The sequence below is a fragment of the Aedes aegypti genome, chromosome 2 (genome assembly GCF_002204515.2).
Source record: "Aedes aegypti strain LVP_AGWG chromosome 2, AaegL5.0 Primary Assembly, whole genome shotgun sequence".
NCBI lineage: Eukaryota > Metazoa > Arthropoda > Insecta > Diptera > Culicidae > Aedes > Aedes aegypti.
This window is the reverse complement of record NC_035108.1, coordinates 348,024,612-348,046,570: the sequence shown is the minus strand read 5'-3', so window position 1 is coordinate 348,046,570 and position 21,959 is coordinate 348,024,612. Positions and strand designations below refer to the sequence as shown.

Below are 21,959 nucleotides of genomic sequence, written 5' to 3'. Positions count from 1 at the left end.
TTATGAAATTTCATTAAATATATCATAAAACTATCTTGAATATAAAAAAGGGGGCGAAATGGATCACCAAAATAAGTTTAGGAATAAAAAATTCGTTAACTTCTAAATTTCGACCACCTGATTTTGAAAATGATTTTTTTAGGATCTTGAATCAATAGTATATCAAACAGTTACCCTAGAATATACTACAATAATTGCTAATACTAAGTATTTTTTCTCTCATTGTTACTTCAGAAACTGCGCCACTACCTAAAAATGCTTGAAAAACATTTCATCGATAATACCGTCAAAAACAACTATAATCTACCGCCACAGCTTTAAAGTTTCAGTGAATATCATTGTCTCTTGTGACATAAGTATAATCGCTGCGCGTGATCTTGGCATCATTGTCATTGTCATTGCTCCATTATTGTAGTTGGCATTGCTTTCTAGAATAAAAACGTCTATTATTAAATGAGAATATCAATTTTATTTCATGACTTTTTTGTAATTTTCCAACACTGCTTACCAAAAGTTTGCAAAGTTCTTTGAAAATTCCGACATAATTGGTCAAACTGATTGCATCAAAAACTTCTTTTAGAAACCCTTTAAAAATATGTAGTGTAACACTTTCTAAACACAAATTATATTAATTTAAACAGCAATTATGTAGGAACAACTAGTAATTCGCCCAAAATGACTTTCATTTATTGTTCCATTTTAAAAAATCTCAAAATTTGCTATCGGGTAATCCTTATGTATTAACACCAAAGATCTGTCACAGCATGAATTAGTTGAACAGAAGTTTTCCTATAGTTCTATCTTTAACTACAACGATTCCGCCAAATCATTCTAGGCGAATTATGTTCAAGCATTATGTCATATTACGAGCAAAAGAGCCGCGTGAAATGGATAATTAAAAAACATACTATGAACCTTCCTGGAAACTTCCAATAATAATCAAGATGGATTTTTGAATATATTTCATAGACGAATGTTTTATTCATTCCACCAAACATTCTATCAGAAATATAAACGGAAGCACCAGGAATTCTTCCATTAATTCCTCCAACAGTTCTTCCAGGGTTTTGTTTCGAAAATCTTCAGCGCCTTCCTACGGAATTTCCTTCAGAATACCGCTCATACATCCAATAATTTCCACGAAAACTGCTCTGAAAACATTCTCACGGATATCAAGGTTTTGTCCTCAGATTTTTACGTAGTTATTTTGAAGATTGCCAGGAGATCTTTTAAATATTTCAGAAGAAATTATAGCGTAAAAACATAAAAATGTTTGCTATAAAATTTGGAGAAATTCATAATTTTTCTTTCAGGAATCCTTCAACAATTTCTCCAGCATTTACTTGGCCGTTTTTGCACTAATATTCAGATAATTTCCCTACGGATTTTCTTTAAAATTGATTAAGAAATTCTATTCTACATTATGTTGGAAAACCTCCAGAATGTTTCCGAATTCTTGGGTAGTTGCTCAAGAGTTTCCTCAAAGTTATTTCAAGTATTTCTTCTGAAATATCGTCATGATTTCTCTATGAATTTGTCCAGTGTTTGCTCATGATGCTCCTCCAGGAATTTCTACACAGATTTCTCTGTGGTTTCACCAGAATTTCATTCAGTGGACTACTAGAGCAGACTGTTCAAAAAATGTCTCGAGTTATTTCTCAAGTAGACCTATGGAAGTTGTTGGGTAGATTTAGTGTACCGAATTCTTAAAACTGAGAGAAGAGTTTATTATTAGATTGTTTTTATGCTTAACGCTCATACTACTTACAATCTGGTGTTTCAAGTTTCAATCTCTCCCAACAAATCTTATTTTACGCGGCGCTTCAGAGCAATAAGGTTTGGTATGCTCAACTATTCTCTTTACCGCTGGTAGTATAAGGGTTAACAATTCTATCAGAACCTTTCAGGTTAAGCTAGTGAAGTAGATAATACACTTGTGCTCAAAGTTAGGGGTAGAATTTAAGCTATTCGAAATGAAATATTACAATCCGAAGGATTAACAATGTCTCCTCTAATCTTCACTGCAATGACGTTTGTCTGTCAGGGATCCCATGATCTATGACATTTCCTCGGGAGATTTTACCTTCTGATTCGACATGAACGCTTTCAGCGCGGCCAGTGCACACTGGTCCAGGAAGCTAATTTAGGCGGACATGAGGTTTTCGTCAAGATTTATTGATTTTCGAGTCATAGTTTCTTCTGAGAATATATATTCAGAATTTTCAGTACTACAAAATGTACGGATCAAGAATCGTAAGAGTGACGTATAGGCCAACTTTTTTATTTTAACGAATCGTAAGTTTGTATGTTCAGCAAAGTTGTAGCAAATAATCATAGGAACAACTTTGCGAACAAACTCTTTCTCGGTTTTGCTTAAGAGCCGAGTTAACGATCAACTCTCCGTCATCGTAATCATCGTCATCATCTAAACTTCAAAAGCAGTTTTTCTGTTCAAAATTAAAAATTATTCGATGAAAATGTGTTCACTGTGTTTTGTTTGGAGAAAAGAATACAGTGAACACATTTTCCCGTAAATTTTCTTGATTTTGAACGAAAAAACTGCTTTTGAAAATTCCAAAATCAATGACGGATCCTGCCCCCTTAATTAAGTATTTTTAATAAAAAATCGTTTTTTGCTCTTAATTGTTTTATTTTTTAGTTTTATTGGCCTACTATGTTTTACAAAGTTTTCATACTTATCATTTGCTACAACTTTGCTGAACATACCAAAGGTGTATTTCTCATGGTTTTCATGTTATTTGAGTTTTTCATCTTAAAATTAGCTATTTTGTATGGAGAAGATGATATTTTTCTATCTAGTTTAAAACCGATTTTACTAATAGACGATATATATATATATATATATATATATATATATATATATATATATATATATATATATATATATATATATATATATATATATATATATATATATATATATATATATATATATATATATATATATATATATATATATATATATATATATATATATATATATATATATATATATATATATATATATATATATATATATATATATATATATATATATATATATATATATATATATATATATATATATATATATATATATATATATATATATATATATATATATATATATATATATATATATATATATATATATATATATATATATATATATATATATATATATATATATATATATATATATATATATATATATATATATATATATATATATATATATATATATATATATATATATATATATATATATATATATATATATATATATATATATATATATATATATATATATATATATATATATATATATATTTATTTATTGAATATTCATACATGTTCAACTCACAAAAGTCATGGCTACCTAAGTACATCAAATCAAAGGAAACACGTGTATTCATGTAGAAAGATAAATTACATCGTTTTTTAGTTGTTTTCGACTAACTTGGAAGCTTCTGCAAGAAATTCATCGTCTTTTTCTCTCTACCAGTATTCAATCTATTCCTAAGCAAGATCACTGGGTTGGAAGTCAACATAAGCCATAAAAAAAAACATCTACCAAATTTACAGTCCGATTGAATTCCGTGGCATTTTCCCAGGAGTGATTCTTCAGGATTTCTCTATAATGTGTGCTCATAGAGCTCCTTCAGGAATTTATTAACAGTTTGCTGCAGGGTTTCCCCAGAATTTCATTTAGTGAACAACAATTCAAACGAAAGTTCTTTGAAATGTTATTTCACGTTTTCCATCATTGATTAATATGGTTTAACACTTCAGTCGTCGCGCTGTTGTACTTTGTACAACAGTGGTGAAAAAACCTCGCTCTTTGTTCACAACAGCAGCGTGGTGGTTTTGACGGTGGTCAACCACGCGACGACTGGAAGGTTAAGGACGAAATGTCGGAAGACAAAACGTCGAAAGGACAAAACGTTGAACTATTTATTCGTTCGGAAGATGATCATTCTTACAAGAAATTTTTGTTCCCTTCCAATTTGCTCCTTTCGACGTTTTGCACCTTCTACATTTTACGACGTTTCGTCAACCAAACGTTTGATATTCCAGTATTTTTTGATATTATGTAATATTTTATATATTTATAGTATCAACCAACACAGCTAAAAATATGTTGTAAGTTTCAGTTAATATTCATGCACATAATTGGAACAGCAAAATAAACTGAATTTTTAATCGAATGCACCTTAAATTTACAATAGACGAATTTAATATACTTTTGCTTTACTCTTATGTTTACGCTACATTGAGAACTAAATATTTTTATCTGTGAAGGCTTTTTCAAGGGTTTATACAGTAAGGTCTCCTTTATGACGCTGCTACCCGCTTTTCTCCCACCACAATTTCTCAGCTGTTTTCAATCGGATGAAACAGATTTTTCTTTTGTGACTGAGGCATAATATGAACTTATTAGATATTAAATTCAATTGGTATCAATTGGACAACAGCTGAGAAATTTCGGTGGGCGTAAATTGAGTGGCAGCGTCTAATAGGAGACCCGACTGTTAGTTGATTCTGAGAGCCTAGCAGGATTTTTCTCCTACACGAGTTAATTATATATTTCAAGAAGTTCAATCTGAGATTATATTAGAATTTCTTAAAAAATGCGTCTAGATATTTTAACAGGAGTTATCCTTGGCTCTAGGGCTAGAGCAATCTCTGGAATAATTCCAGAAGTTATCCTTAGAAAAAGTTTCTCATTGAAATTTTACAGAGATCCGGAACATTTTTTTTTTTTTGGGGAAATCCTAATTCCTCTATGGACGAAATTTTGAAGAGTTTGGCGATTTTTCGATTGATTTATGATTAATTTTGATGGCATGAACTCAAGTGAGTGAAGTGATTTTACTCCCGCGTGAGAGCTTAACCCCTCAACCGTCAGCTTCACTTTTATACCACAAAAAAAAAAATAGTCAAACAGCGATAACTTTTTTGTTTTTCGATGTTTTTGCACCATTTTTTCACAAGCCCTAAAAAAACTCTACTATTTTAAGAATCTGTGTTGATATTGGTCATTGGTCATCTGGTTCCGGCGTTTTTCTATAACCCACTTAGACATCTCAGGCTACAGAATGTTTCTCATGTTCGACCTAGGCTCTCTCACTACAGTAGTTTAAAATTGTGAATCTCATCAAGTAGCCTATATTGGGTACATGAATTTCTCTAAATCAGTAGTGTCATTGAAGGCTCTAAATGCGGGAAATGCAGTAATACAGTAATTTTGGGTTGCCCTTAGCAACGGGTGTTTTGCAATTTTCAAGGCTCTTTGCCTACAGCAGCGATGGGCGTGAGTTTCACTGGCTTCGCTGACTGTGATTGGCTTTGTTTAACTACTGTAGAGTGAATTTCAGATTTTTTCCCAACCCTGCTCAAAACAATGTTTCAATGAGCTTCGCTGACTGTGATTGGCTTTGTTTAACTACTGTAGAGTGAATTTCAGATTTTTTCCCAACCCTGCTCAAAACAATGTTTCAATGAGAGTCTGCTGTTAAGAAATGAAGTAAATTGGTGCAACAGTTTTGGAGTAATGAACATTTTTGTTCCTGGTACCTGGTTCCTGGTCAAAAAATATTATTTTATAATTTTAAGATTTCTTGAAGACAACTTAACCGTTTATATGATTTTTTCAGAGAAGCTTCTATAACTTGACATTGTATAGCTCATATTTTAGTTTTTGAAAAACTAGCTAAAAAGAAAATGGTGGCCAAAAAATTTTTATATGGGGAATGTTGGTCCCCCAAGAAACATCTTAATATAATCAAAACCATATGTCCAGTGATCAATATTGATGCAGATTCTAAAACTCTTCTGTTTTTAAAGGCTTGTAAAAAACTGGTGCAAAAATATCGAAAAACAAAAAAGTTATCGCTGTTTGAATACTTTTGTGGTAAGAAATGAAACTGCCGGTAGATTGGGATTTGAGTATAAGTTTATCAACGCTTATATTAACAATTCTCTGTCTTATTCGATAGAAATAGGACGCAGTGCCCATTTTACAAATGCTGTATAATCATGTGAAATCTCTCACGTTTTTCTATTGAAACAAATATATTATTTTTCTAAAATAAAAAGTCTATTCTTCCCGAGGAGTATTGCTGCTGAATACCAAGCTGAGGTATTCCATACGAGATAATTTGACACATCAGATAATTTTATATGAATTTCCAATAACAGTATAATACCAGAACTACTGAACGATAACTAATTATTGTATTTGTTCCTGCTTAGGTTCTTAGCCAAAAACTCGTGAAACGTGAACGTGGCATTACAAAATCAATTCTTATTTCATCAAATGAATCAGTTCCAGACGGTCATCTCAATAAGTTTCCAAAAAATATAAAAAATCATCTCCACGAAGTCATTCACCAGTCCAGCCGTACCAAATTATGCGTATAAATGGATCCCCGGTGGTTCCCATACATTCAAGACTACCATTATAGCTGAACCTCTGGCCTCTGTTGGAGCTTGCAACTACATATACCTTTTGAACGAGCTATGAAAAATGTGTTTCTTGCTCTCTCTTCATCGCCTTCGTCCCAAAAGTCATCTTTTATTGTCCACTATTGTCCACGCCAAAGCAAAGCCAGAATCGCCACCGCCAATCGCAGAGAGTTTACTCTCACAGCCAAATCGGGCGCGAAGCGACAAAAAAAAAACATGCGGGATATCTCGGATTTGATCAGGGATGTCAGGTCATTTTTTTACAAATCTGGTTAATTTTAGAAGTTTGAAGAATTATGTCTGGAATTTCTAGACTTTTCTTAAATAGAATTTCAAATATATGGAAAATTTAGAACAAACTGGGAGATTGGCAGCACTGGAAGTGACCTTGGACGAACAGCGGTTGACCAAATCCAGCTAATTAATTTCCAACACGTCCCCAGCTGTCGTCCCTTTGGCGTCGCAGTTGCAGCAACTGATTCATTGAATTGTGATTAAGTTTATATTGATAGCGTTAAGTGGTCTCTCTCACACACCTACCTAAATGATACCGCCGCCCATTCGAGCACAGAAGAATCGTTCAATCACTCACGAATTGAGACAAATCTTTTGTCGCCGTCGAATCGGAGGCGACAACAATCGATCGCATACCGAACCGAGACACATATTGAAATTGGGGAACAAAAGCGAATGCGATTAGGAAGCGCGTCTGCGAAGATAAGATAAGGGCGGGGATGCAGTTGCTTGAAATGGTGAGAATGGAATCGGAGTCGATAAGATGATGTAAGCTGGACACGACGACCACCTTTCCGATATACACCTCCACATTCGAGCAATTGCGGTGTCAAGTCTAGCATCCATGTAGTCCATAGGTTCCCAATCTTTTCTGATGTTCGACACCTTTAGGGCGCTGCCATAGTGAACGCGTCATGCGTTGCGTGCGCGTATGCGAAATCAGAATATCAACAATAAGATTTCCTTTGATCGCAATGCGTTCGCGCACGCATACGCGTTACTATGTCATCGGCCTTACACGTCAAGTGTAATTTTTACGACCCACCAAAAAATCTTGTGCTCTTAGTAAGCCTCTTCTTCTTCTTCTTCTTCTTCTTCTTCTTCTTCTTGGCATTAACGTTCTCACTGGGACAAAGCCTGCTTCTCGGCTTAGTGTTCAATGAGCACTAAAACAGTTATTAACTCAGAGCTTTCTTTGCCAAAGTTGCCCTTTTCGCATCGTATATCGTGTGGCAGGTACGATTATACTCTATGCCTAGGGAAGCCAAGGAAATTTCCATTACGAAAAGATCCTGAACCGACCGGGAATCGAACCCAGGCACCTTCAGCATGGCTTTGCTTTGTAGCCACGAACTCTAACCACTCGGCTATGCTAGGCTCCTTAGTAAGTCCCCTAAAATTTAAATCTGTGTCAAGTTTTTATGAAAATTGAAGATTTGAAAGCAGCAAGCTCAACTCAAACATAATAAAAACTTTCAACATTCGGATAAAAAGTTTCGAGGGGGAGAGGGTGTTGAAAGCAGTCAGAAAATGCTACGTCATTTATGGACAGTCCCCATGATTTGGATGAGTTTTGTCGGCCAATTTGAAGTTCTGAGGCGTTAATTGCGGTTTTTTGAACTATTTTTTAAAATAACCATTAAATATTCTATGCTGGAATCAAGAAATTATATTTTATATTATTATCTTTATTATCGAGACTTTCAGCCGTTGGCTGGTTCGTCTCCGCCATTATATTTCAATTTTTTTTAACAATATTTTTAATTAAAATGCATTATGACTTCAAAACATTTAATGATAGTATTTTCAAAACATTTCAGATTACTGATCAGATGCTCTTATAATACAAACAGAAGTTAAATATTTTACGATATGCGCTTATAATTCTATGTAAATATTCCACACTAAAAGGATTTACTTTGAACGTTCTTTGTATTTTTTTGCAACCGGACCCAGGGGCTCGCGACCCACAGTTTGGGAAACTATGATCCAGTCCATCTAGTCCAGAGCCACCACATTGTGGAAGCAAATGAATCGGAAAACAGGTTGATATTCTCGTATCTTGCTTGTTGTGATAACTGCGTGGCAAAGCATTGTGTTGTGACGCTTCTGCCAGTCGTCTCGGCACAGTGAGTGATGAAATACTTATTGCGATGACAGTCGTTAATGGTTGTTACGTGTTTGTCGTAATGTTGACACACGTTTTTTGCTGTTGTTGTTGTATTTTTCCTGAATGGACGTGTTGCTGACTGATGAGGATTGTTACAATTGCCGAACTGTTTTGATCGTTTATTTTTTGTGTGTGGTTAAGGGACTTATCTTTTGATTATTTCTTCTACAAGCCCAGTTTTTGCGTTGTAATAGACGTGATAATTCGTACAACAGAACAAATTTGGTGCAATACAGGAAATAAATCCTTTTTGAATGTTATTCGAACAACGAAATCCTGTAAAGACATTCGTCGAAATATAAATTGATGAAAAATTTAATAAGTTTGCACGTTATTAATCAACAACTGTTTCCCCAGTGAACACAAACTCGTATACGATAGCGCATAAGAGTACAACAATGGAGGCAATATACGTACATGCGCCATAAGGCTGCATGCAAGATGTACGTATATCGCCTCCTTCTTTCTACTCTTGTATACCATCATATACGATGGTGTGTTTACTGGGTCATGAGCAATTAACTTTGTTTTAAACGTTAAATTTGTATGTCAATGACATTTTAGTAAGTAGTAATTATCAAATAAGTCAGATATAGTGATTCAATCATTCAAAATGATAACTTATAATTTAAGACAAAGTTTGAGTAATGCGCTTTCTAAGTTTATTAAAAGCGAAGAATTGTGAGTGTAAAAAACAACATTAAAGAAACACGTCTTTAAAGTTTTTCAGCAATTTTTATCATCATACGAATTGTATAGAATGTAGCAAAACAAGCTCATGTTTACGAATAACGTTAGTTTGCCTGTTTGACAGTAAAATCACCAACTATTTCTTTTAAAAAGATTGACAACAGCAGAATATTTATGTATACATTATTCAAAATAGACCAAAATTTTACTTACATCCCTCTGCTTTTGAACATTCTCCCAATAGCAAAGATTTATGACAATACTCATAACACAGTTTTCGGAGGAGTTTTAGGTAGTTTTTTTGGCATAATTACTAAAAAATATGATTTGATTACTTAAAGCATTTCCAAATGAATTGCTCTCTAACTTTTGTATAATTGTTTTTCAAATCCGCGAGAATTTTTTTAAGCATAAGCATAAGCATTGATGACTGTACAATTCGTAGTTGCTACTCCGTGATTGACCAGAATAATCGAAGTTGCACAAGAAACCAAGAAACGTAGCTTGGGAGTAGCTTTCCATCCTCAGTGTAAACTTTCGAGAACTCCAAACATTAAAAAGTAAATAACGGCGCCGGCCACGTCCTTACGGTCATCGAGGAAGGGAAAGAACGTTAGTGACTTCGATTGTTACTAGAGACCAATCACCTCTGCATCTCCATGGTTGTCTCGGGAAGGAGTTTTGTTAATGGAAAGGGATCATAGCTGCATGATCAAGATTCACCTTGGTAAGTGATGCGATTCATGCAACCTCAGTTCAATAAATCACCTATCAGTACTCTAAAGACAATGCAACATACGGTAAGTTGACACTTTTAGCGTCGAACCATTTAAAGGAAATAACCTTGAAATGATAAAAAATAGTGGTTTTCGAAAGTCTATGACGACACTTACAGTGACGAACTGTTCATATTTTGTTAAACCAATTCACTTAAGTAAAATTCCCATCATGACGTTTGTAATATGTTTATACGTTTTATAATATGTTGTTCATTTAAAACAAAAGCATGGAACGAGCTCATCAATTTGATCCTTATCCATACTTGATTGAGCAACTGTAGCTACTTTAATCAGCATACTCCAAAAATCACTCCGACGACGCGAAAACCTGAACTCAATTGCACTCAGAACACGTGCGAACTAAAAAAAAAAAACAATATTTCTAGTAAAGATGGAACGAAACCAAAACTAAAGCACAAATCTAGAGAACCATACAGCAGTTCAAGCTGAAAACCTGACCGATTTATCACCACCAGCGAGTGGCCTTTCAATCCGCTGTCCAGCTGCTCTGGAAAATGTTTTTTTCTCATTTTTGCCGGTCACTGTACGTGATGGAACGACACAAAAACGTTTCCTTAAAGGTGTATTGAACAAAAAATGATGAGAAAATTTTTTTTTGTTGAAAATTTGGTAGATCAATCAGTGGAATTGCAGTGAAAATAATGTTTGTTTTTCATTCTACTGAATCTCTTGTGGGATTTTCACCTTTATTATTTGTAGAAATCTTGATCGGGTTCTTAGTGTGGCGAAGTTTTTTGGAGGAAACTTTGCAAAAATTCCAGATGCAGTAACTGAAAAAAATCAGAATAAAGTTATAGTGATACTTATGGATCTTCTGATAGAATTTTCGAAGAAATTTGAATGTAATTACTGAAATCAGTGCTCAACAAGTTTGAAGCGAAATTTTAGACATATGTTTGGCAGCAATTATTGGCGAAAGTTCTGTTGAAATTTCGGGTGGAATCTCTCGACGATTTCAAGCCACCGAACCGGGAAATGCAAGAAAAATACGGGAATTCGAATCCACCGGGAAAAAGACGGGAAAACCGAGCATTTGGGAAGATCATCAGGAAAACCGTTTTGAACGAACACTTCAAGCTGTTATCTACAAACCAACCGCATTTTCGAACAAATATCTTTCAAACATTAATGATTTAATTTCTACTATGCTACACCATATTTCTTAAAAATGTTTCGATGTTTTGTATCAAAGTTTAATTTCTTATTGCAGATTGGTTTAGTACTCATCTGTAAAAGGAACGAATGACCTTCGGCTTAAAGCTCCCCTCAAACAAACTACAACAACTCTTCTGTAATTACTGACTACCACAACTTATCTTGAAAACAAGCCTTTTTTATAAAATGGTTTTAAGCTAGTTAGCTAATCGACAAAATTTTGAATAAGGGCTCATTCACGTGTAGAATATCCATATACAAAAAGCATTACGAGAGGGTGGGTGGATGGCAAAAATGATAATTTTCGGTGTTATTAAAATTGTGAGTGATCCCTAAATAAATGCTTCTATATGTGTGGCCTTGTTCCATTCATACCTTGAACTTATTTGCTTTAGAGAAGAAAATTCAAACGATTAAGAATTGAAATAATTTCAATTACGGCAAAGAACTACTTGGACATCTTGATGATTTACTTAGGCACCTGGGGCTTTTGTCAGCCAAATTATCTGATATTCAGCATTAAAATGCACTTAACATGATTATGAACCAAAGCCAAACTACGTCCAAGACATTGAAATGTTGGTTTCGAATTGATGTTATCCATCTCAGGCAATTAAATTATTACTTCGTTTGGCTCTACAAAGGATCTGGATAACGCATTGAATAAAGCAAGTGCTTTCATAATCAGTTGCAAGACTTCCCCTTAGCTATGGGACAAAGCTTCCGGCGTAGTTTAAGTGGGAATCCAGGGAAGGATGTTCACCACGATACCAATGGAAACGTTTAGACGACTGGTGGAGGAATTCCTAGCGCAAAACATAAATAAGATTCCCAGAGAAATTTGTTGCGGAAATTCTCCGGAATACATTTTTAACAAAAAATTCAATGGAATTGTAATATCAGGGTTTGTTTAAAAATTTACATAAAAATTACTGAAGCGATTGATGCTGAAAATACGTAATGAGACTTCATCCAGAAATTTCTATTCAAATGGTCGCATATTCAGTAAAGCAATTTTCTACAAATGTATTCTGAAAAAAACATGGAAAAATGTCCAGATTATTCTCAATTATTCAGAACAATTTTGCTTGGGAAACGTTGTATTGTCACCCATGTATTGTATTGTTTTTTGATGCTCTGAAGACCTCCATAAAACTGTCATTTATTTTTCTTCGATTTTTCATAGTTTTCCGGTGGATTTCTCAAACTATTAGTGCACACGAACATGTCGGAAAATCTTGAGGAAAAAAAACGGGGATAGAATCATTTAAATCCGTTGACTAGTTATCAAGCCAACTCGTGAGTTACAAACATCATTTTATTTTTATTTATACATATACAGAAGATTGGTTGCTCTACATTGATTCCAGCACAATTTTCATCTTGGAATTCCTCTAAAACTACAAATGGAAAAACAACTAAGAATAATATGCAGTTCTGCCGGGAAAAATCCCCGGTGTTCTGTCATGAACTATTAATTGCATCTCGAGAGGTGAATAACTGAACTACTAAATTTTTTGAATGAAAATAACAACAATAACAGAAATTTGCTTCTGAAATAACATACAACAATATCAAACTTACTTTTTGCATAAGATATATATAACTCAAAGCCTCGGTCTAGTGGGAATTGGGAATGAGTTAAAACATAATCTGAAAGATCTTAACAAATATTTAGAATTTTTTATCCAATATCATGATTTACCTTTCGTTTGTTTCTGCCTCAAATTTCTCTGAGAACGTTTAAAGGACTCAAATAAGTTTTGTTCATAAATATCCTTACTAAATAAGCACAACATATTTAAAGTGAGTGGCAAAAGGAGGTGGCATCGTACTATTCTCTGAAATCAGCAGTTTGATTACATAGATTTTTATTATGCCAAAATGTTTTAATCCTTTCAAAGAATTTTTAAGTAATTTCTACAGAAAACGTTCATAAATCTCTCGAAAATAAGTTAAGGGTTAGTTAAAAAAAATGGGCTGTAGAAACTCTACTTTAGAAATTCCAAGAAAATTTAAAATTGTCAATATATAAATATGTTATATATAAATATTAATAGCTTTGCTTATAACCAAAGCATTTGAATAACAAGTATTGGAAAATCATGCATTCAATAAAACTTCTATATTTAAGGCAATGTAGGGTGCAGAGCTACTTTGGCACTTCCTTGATTCACTTCGGCATGGAAGGTTTTTCTCGGCCGAATAGTCTGAAACTTTTCAATAAGAAGTGCTTTAGTCCGACGCATTTTTTTTTGTTGGAAAGGTTAAGCCATTCCAATTCCATTGGATTGAACTTTTGTGGCATGTCCCTTTTTACTATTCGCATCATTGAATAGTATACGACGCATATATTGACCAAATATGTAGCCTCTGTAGCTTTCAAAAAACCCCATTGCCGAAGTGAATCAATAGTGCCAAGAATATGATCCGCATTGGCGTAGACCCCCAACGGGGGGCACGTGTCCCCCCAAACTCCAAATCAAAAAATCGTTTATACTCAGTTTTGATCACTTTACTGCACCGAAGTTACACTATTGGAGCCAAAAATATTTAAAAAAAAATCATAAATGAGTCCATTTTTGTGCCAGAAGTTACACTATTGGTGCCAAAAAAAAAAAAAATAAAAATCATAAATGAGTCCGTTCTGGTGCTAGAAATTCTTCTATGTACGCCAAAATTCTCTTAAATCTACATCAAAAACACAATTTAAAAAAAAAAAAGCAGGCCCGGCTCCCTATTTTGTTTTAACGCTGTCAATGATTATTACATTACTTTGTTCATTTCAACCATTACCGATTGTGGTGTCAACCGAACTCGTTCACCAAAAACCCTCCCTTTCGTATTTTATCAGTAAACGTGCTTACCGCATTCCTAGTTCAATTAAAGCTGTCTTTCAAACGCCACACTCTTATCATATTGATAACAAACCTTTCGATTCGCTGCCGGTGAAATGTAAACAAGATATCGCCTCCTAAATTTGTCCACTCTACACCAAATTCCACTGGTCAAGCGATCTCCCCAACAGACCATTCCTCTTATCTCCTCGATTCAGGCACTTTCCAACGCTTTTATCTACACATTTACCACATTGTATTTGCACCTTCACGTCTCACGTCACACGCTCCTTATCTCCTCCGATATAAACGAACGAAGACATAAAATCTCACGTTCCGTTTCCGCTTTTCCGTTTCAGCAGTCGCACCCACAGCAAAGACAGCCAGCAAAGCTCGCAGAGTGATCTGAGCTTGACGGGTGGATCACCGAAGCTGCAGACCAAAGCATCCAGCACACGTAAGTAGCTTTTCCTTTATACTATACTGATTGTCACAATTCTCTCAGGGAAGACATTTCTTCATTACTTGACTTCCAGTTGAAGATTACTTCAATGCTTGAATATGTTTTATATCCTACTTTCATGAATATCCAGCCAGAAAATGATCATTTTATTAGTTGATTTCATCTGGTTCATCCCCGTAGAGAAAATCATTTTGTTAGATATGATTTGAACTTGGGTGAGTACAAGGTCGGATAAGGCGGATACGCCTATCTGAATCAACTGCAATTCGAATAAATATTTCATATAAAAAATCAATGAATGAATTTAAAATTGGAAAAGCACTTTTTTCACTTAATATTTTTGAAATAATTGATATAATATATTTGATGTTTCTACGATTATTCGAATGATTGCACAGGACCAATTTTTTTAAAACACTCACTCAATTTTTAAACCCGCTTCAGCGTATAGCACAAAAAATTCGAAATTCTTACCGAGAAGCTTTCCTTTCCCTCACGTAAGAGAATCGAGTCGATCGCTTCCGTAGTGATGATGGGTAGGTACGATTGCCTCGCTAGTTGCATACTTTTTGGCGGTTTCTTTCGTGTCGTTCGTTTTCACCACCACGACACAATGCTTCGTGGATGTGTTTTCCTTTCGGTCGGAATGCTTCGCACGTGCTTGCGGAGAAAAGAAAACTTCTGCCTTCAACCGAGTTTGGCGCCCAAAGTTTTGTTTTTCTTTGTTGAGTTTGTTCTTTTATTTTTTTTCGGTTGGTGGAGAGAAACTTGGATGGGTAGACCATCGGAGCTTTGGTTTGGGTTTGTTCCTTTCGTTCTTATTGCAGAGAAACAACATGAGATGCTTTAAGCCAAAATTATCACAGAATTCTTCGAAATTTAATTGCATTATGCATCCTCGCAAAAAATATGTTACATTCCTTCAATTATTTGAATTCTAACATTCTAAGCTCTCTTTCGATTATAACAATGTCATACTAAAGTTTTCCGGAAGTTTTTCACTATAGATCGAACGACAATGTCCTTGGATAGCGTTTCACAGAAAATACGCAACAGAGAAGGTTAATTTGCCTAAGTTAATGATAAAAGAGAAAGTAAGCAAAGAGAGCATCTCATTGTTAGATGGGTCATTTTGAAATGTTACGCGAGTCTACCTAATAATGCGTTCTACGTTTCGCAGAATAATTGCCTCGATCGTTGTCAAAAGCGGTTAAATTCATCAATACCATCCGAAGACGGCAGCTACCACTCTAGTGCTGAACCTTCTGTCGATATTGATCTTATGAAGCTGTTCTTCCCCCGTCTCAGTTCCAAACTTCGAATAGCTGGCCTCTTCCTTCATTGTAAAGTGTATGTAGCAACAGCTTTGCTTCTCACGTTGCTATCCACTTAAAGCCGGTGGAAATCCTAAATGAAATAACATAATACGACGCTGCTTGATGATGGATTTACCAACAAACCACTTGTTCCCATATCGCTTTATTGCTGTTTTATACTAGTCATCGTTTCGGTGTTGTTCGCGAATAAGTGAGCACCTTCTCTCGATTCAAGGTGGATTGAATGCGGTTTAAAAAGGGCAATTTTCCACCTTCCGTAGCTGCGGATGGGCTCTGCTTACAAGTTTTGTTTGTTTTCATTACGCTGTTCTCTCATCTTCTGATGAACAGTGAGCGGAAGTTTTTTGCTTCTTTTCTCACGAGAGATAGCACAAAGAGTTGAACAGGTTGCTCTCGGCGATTAGTGAAATAGGACTAGATTGTTTTTTTTATCATCTGGAAGAGATTTGCACATTGATATTTAATGAAGAAAATGTTAAGAAATTGCTTACGACTTTTGAAGCTTTGTTCTACAAATTACAAAAACAACTGCCGAAGAGGAATGTTTAGTTTAAAAAACTTAAAATCTTGAAATTTTGCACATAAAAATTTTATAAAGTGATAAATGCCATTTGAGTTCTTTATATGGTTTGCCACAAAAAAAGTTCTTTATATGGTTTGAGTTGCAAAGATTTTTTCTTGAAACAGTTTTGATATTTTTGCTTTGCATAATTGCAACCTTCAACACCCCTTAATCACCCAAATCAATGGTAGTGGTTCTTTAATTGGTTGGAATATGACGTACCGTTTTGTCTCAAATTCCGTACAGACTCATATTCTGAACACTCGGTTTTTGTATGGTGATTTGGTTGAAATGTTTCGCTGAAATATGTCATAAAATAACCAAGAAATGGCAGTCGATTGCAATTCAATTTTAACGTCTTTCAATCTATTTTATGCTTCGGGAGTACTGATGATCATCTCGTTTGAGACCAGTAAAACTAGCTTAGATAAACTTCTTTGTGAAATTTTTCATTTGAATGCGATTTATTCGTGCTGTTCGGAATATGAGACAAAATGAACACAGTGTTCGGCATTTGAATCAAAATGTTGTTCGATACTTCTACGTATCACATGCCACACATCACATGTTGGCCTTAAGTGTTCGGAATATGAGTCAAAACGGTACCTGTCACTAAATATCTCTTAATGCTGTTTCTTCGAATTTCTATATTTCAAAACTTTCAAATTCGGAACAGTCTTCACCAATTATATGTCGGTGTTTGTTTTTTCTGCAACTATACTGACAAAATGAAGCGATTGTATTTACATAAAAAAATTACTCTTGGATGATGAATCTGTAGGAAAGGTGAAGCTTTGAATACAAACATCTTTATTTTTGCTTGCTGTGGACCTCATGAAACAATATTCTACTCTACAGGGATAAATTGGTTACCCACTAATGGTCCTGAGCAACTTAAAGTACTCTCTTGAAGCACCTGAAGCATATTTTAGTACTCCACTAAAGCAGCCGTAGTTCATATTTCGTATCATATGAAAATTGGTCAGCCACTGACGACTATTTTTGAACATATTGGTTAAGCAGGTTGTACTCATGCGTGATCAATCAAATAAGTTCTAGCAAGCGAATTTCATCTTAGTTTAGTTCATACCTTAGATCTGCATGCAAAACCAGTGATCCTTGTCATGAAGGCTAATACAAATATGTCTTATCATGATTTGAGTAACGAGTGAAATCAAAGTTCAGGGAAACGGAAAATTTGGCTAAATTCGTCCAGTAAAAAACTGTGATTATAATATGAAAATTTAAATGAAAATCATATTGAATTAACTGAAATTACTTAATAATTTCAAAAGACTTCCGGCAAAGTTCTCCTCCGAAATTCAACAAGGATGTCGTAAAAGTTTCTCAATAATCTATGTATTTGCCAGCTTATCAGATCAGATCTAACAAGAAGCTTGTTTAAAAGCTCTAGAAAAATCGTCCAATCATGAGAAATAAATCAAAAATTCTTGGCGAGCACTTTTTCTTTTTCAGATTTCTTCTGAAATCCACTATGTAGCACATAAGAAATTTACTACCATCCTCTGGAGAAGTTTACCAAGAATGTTGCAAGTAGTCTTCCAAGAGCAGAACCAAGAGTAGAACAAAGAGCAGTCTCTTCAAAGATTACTCAGGATATCACCAGAATAATCGCTACATGACTTACTCCAAGGATCTCTCCAGATAACCCTACAGGGATTCCCCAGAGATTTCTCAAGATATTCGTTCTAGGACTCTAAAAAGTTATTCTCCCATTCTCCAATTGGGGAGGATTGGGTCCAATCGGGTCCAATTCTCCCACGAAATCCTACAATAATTTTGTCAGAAATCATCCTAACGATTTCTCTAGGAAAAATGTCTACAAAAATTCCCCAGTTTAATCTCTACATCAATTCTATTTGAAAAATCTCGTCATTGATTCCTTCAGAGTATTCACCTGGGATTTTTAAAGAAATTTCTCCATGGATTCCTCCAAGGATAATACCAGGAATGTCTTCAGAAAAATCTCTACAAGGGGGTTTTCCGGGATTTTTCTAGGGATTCCACCAGCAAAATCTTTACAGTGACTTTTCCAGGGATATTTCAAAAAAATCTCCAGGGATTCTTTCAGAGAGGAGTCCTTTAGTAATTAACTTAGATAATCTTTCCACGAGGAATTTCTTCAGAGACTCCTCTAGGGTTTACTCTAGGGAAATCTCTAGAGGGATTCCTGCAGAGATTTCTCCAGGTTTTCTTTCAGGGATTCTTCTAAGGATTGCTCCAAAAAATCTCTAATGGTTCCCTCTAGAAATTGTAGCAGGGATGAGCTGGTAGAGATTCGACTGTAAATTTTAATGAATTTATGTAGCCAAAAAGTATATTATTATAAGAAATTCCAGGGATTTCTTCAGGCTCCTGCAGGAATTTCTCCAGGATTTTCTTCTGGAATTTCACCGGGGATTCTTCTAGATTTTTTCAACGGGTTCCCCAGAGTTTGCTCCAGGAATTCATAAAAAAAAAATTTCAGAAAAAGGAGTACGTTAAAGGACGCTCTAAAAAACGCGATGGAAACCCTGGAAGACTTTTTATACTTTGTGATGAAATCCCTGGAGGAATTCATGGGTTAATCTCTGTAGGAAGTATCTCTGGAGAAATTTCATAGGGATGAAATCATTTGAATAATTCATGTGAGGAATGTGAAAAGGAATTATGAAGTTATTTATTGTAATCACGGAATGCTATCGACTGAGGTTCTAGAACGAGAACGACTATAAGTTCTAATTCCCTGAAGAAGGTATAATAAACACCGAAACGTTAAATCCATATCATAGAGGAATCCTTTGAGGTGTTTCTGGAAGATTTTTCGGAGGAACTTCAAGAGAAATAAGTAAAGATATTACTAGAAGAATCTATGGTGGATTCACTGGATACCTAGAGCCCTATCGGAACCGGTCTAGAAAATCTGGTATCGAATAAAACTTCTTCCTGAAGGAATCTCTGACAAAATCGCCAGGGGAACCCCTGGAGAAATCACTGTAGGGATTGCGATAGAGATTATTTTGGAGTTATTTCTTGTATAATCTTTGGAGGAATCTTCGAAAATTTAACAATAATGCAATGCCGAGCTGGGAAATTCTAATAGACATCTCGACATTTAACAAAGAATAATTTGAGGGGCAAAAGTTCGCAGTGGGTCTTTTTAAACACAGGATAATAAAAGCCGGGAAGCACTACTGATACCTTATTATGTCAGCTATTCACGAATAAAAACATAAAGAATTTCATGAAAGAATTATTACGATGTTTTGAGTCGTTAAACCTTTATGAGTTTTTGATTGTAAAAGTTAAAAAAAAATCTGAAATATGCAACTATCTCTCAAAGAATTATTTCATAATTATTTGCAGGTTGAATATATTTTGTCAATAAAAAACTTCGTAAGGTGTTTTCCTTTGTGCATATTTCAAAACGCCTCTTTGTAGGAATTAATTAAGGTATTGCTTTATAGAATTTTTATAGCGGTTTCGGAAGGTTTTCCTCTGAAGAAAACTCAATGATATCTCTAAATATTTTTCCAAGAATTTCATCTAAGAATTCTTACTGGAATTTTTTTAAGCTTCATAAAATTTTCAAGAAATTTCAATAAATATTTTGCAAAAAAATTTACATTCAATCAGTGGATTGAATTTTCAATTTTATTTTATTTTATTTTATTTTATTTTATTATATTTTATTCAATTTTATTTTTGCAAGTATGAAGAAAAAATATCCAAACTGACACGCAGGCTTCGTCCTGTGGCGGAGAGGCTTGTGTCATTCACAAACAAAGATTTTTGACTTTCTTCGACGCTCAAATCTCTGGAGTTGCTTCGGAAAGAATGTTCTAATAAATTCTAGAAAAATATCTAGAATCTGTATTGTCAATACATTGAAGTTTGTTTTATCCATTTGAAGTCGCTTTTAGAAGCAAAATGGTTTTTACAGAAAAAAGTAATAAACCGCGAAACCTACCTCAGATTTGTTTCTGTACAAAGGGGAAAAGCACTAAGTTTCGACATAGGGTAAGTGTTCCCTTAGTTGTGGGTGTTCCTATAGTTGCGGTAGTGCCGTTTTCACTGATTTTATTGCACTAGCCACAGAACCGACACTGCCAATCGACGTATTGGCTTCTTGATACACGGAATAGTTGAAAAGATCGCTCAAGTTTCTTTAAAATTGATTAAATATCACTAAAATTGCTAAAGCTTTACTTACTTGTACCAATAGTTGCGGTAAAGTGTTCCTATAGTGGAGGATCCCATAAGAAAACAACGGATACCGCAACTATAGGAACACATATTAAAAATATACCGCAACTAAAGGAACAGTGTACCAATAGTGGAGGTATTATTTTTCACTTCGGATTACTGCGATGAAACCATTTTTCTCATTAAATCAATGGTCGTTACTTCCCGTTACAACATTAACATGTACATTAATTGCGCTTCTTGAATTTAGGCGGTTAAATGAATTTCAATCATGCTTTGTACCTCCACTATTGGTACATCTACCCTATAAGAATTCTGTGTCAGTTTTTGGATTTTCATACAAAGTAGGCCAAAACTATTGATGGGTCGACAATTAGTGCTCTTTCCCTGCAATGACTCTACTAAGGACGTTGACTAAGAAAATTGCAAGTTCTGAACTCTACATTTTTGCGCATTCAAAGTTCAGCTAATACTAAGCCTCACTTATTTGGCCAATCACAGAGTAACAACTACCAATTACACGATCATGGCAATCGGCATTCTTAGCTTAATACGAATACAACATTTTAAATCCTATTCAATAAAACGATCCATTGCATTTATGACATTATGAGCTACAAAAGTATTATAGATCACTAGTAACCGATGTCCATATTAAACCCTTCAATCAGGCACATCAAAAACGTCACTTCATCTCGCAACCGGCTTTCGCAGTTCACTTATCTCACTACTCCGTTTCTAATAGCTCTCTCAACCGCCCGGACAGCTCAAGTGAGCCTCACTTATCCACCCCATCCGCTCCAACGATGCTCCACTGTCACAAAACCTTCGTTTACCTTCGGCCGTAATCCACACTCTCACACACGCAATGAAAGAGTTTTGCGCATAACCCGCAGAACGTGTCTTTTTTATGCAACAAACGATCTGCGGATTGACCGAACACCGCCAGCTGAGAGCCGACTTAGCGCAGCCGAGGAGAGTAACGGCGATCGCGCGTGGAGCACAAACGAAAGCCGGACGACTTAGCCCAACAGTTTAGTACGAATTAAGTTCCGATCGCGTTCGGGTCTTTTCTCCTGCCGCGCTTTTTACCGGACGACGTCGAAACAAAACTAAAAAACGCATTCCGACGCGCAGGTTGTGTTGTGGGCAAACAACACATGACGACGACAACGACGCCGAGGACGCGACGCTCGAAGTCGAAATTCACTGGCGCGTGAAGTGGACGGACATCTAATCCGTGACAACGACATCTT

The 21,959-nt window shown here is 35.0% G+C and overlaps 1 protein-coding gene across 3 annotated transcripts in view; it reads left to right on the top strand.

The window, feature by feature from the left end:
• Nucleotides 1-21,959, top strand: part of LOC5575208 — a 600,791-nt gene that overhangs the window by 222,831 nt on the left and 356,001 nt on the right. For 2 of the 3 annotated variants that reach the window (XM_021846212.1, XM_021846213.1), the window contains one exon: nt 14,495-14,592. In XM_021846212.1, coding sequence (XP_021701904.1) covers nt 14,495-14,592 — 98 coding nt within the window. The remainder of the gene's footprint in view (nt 1-14,494; nt 14,593-21,959) is intronic. The other variant, XM_021846215.1, reaches the window with a different exon arrangement.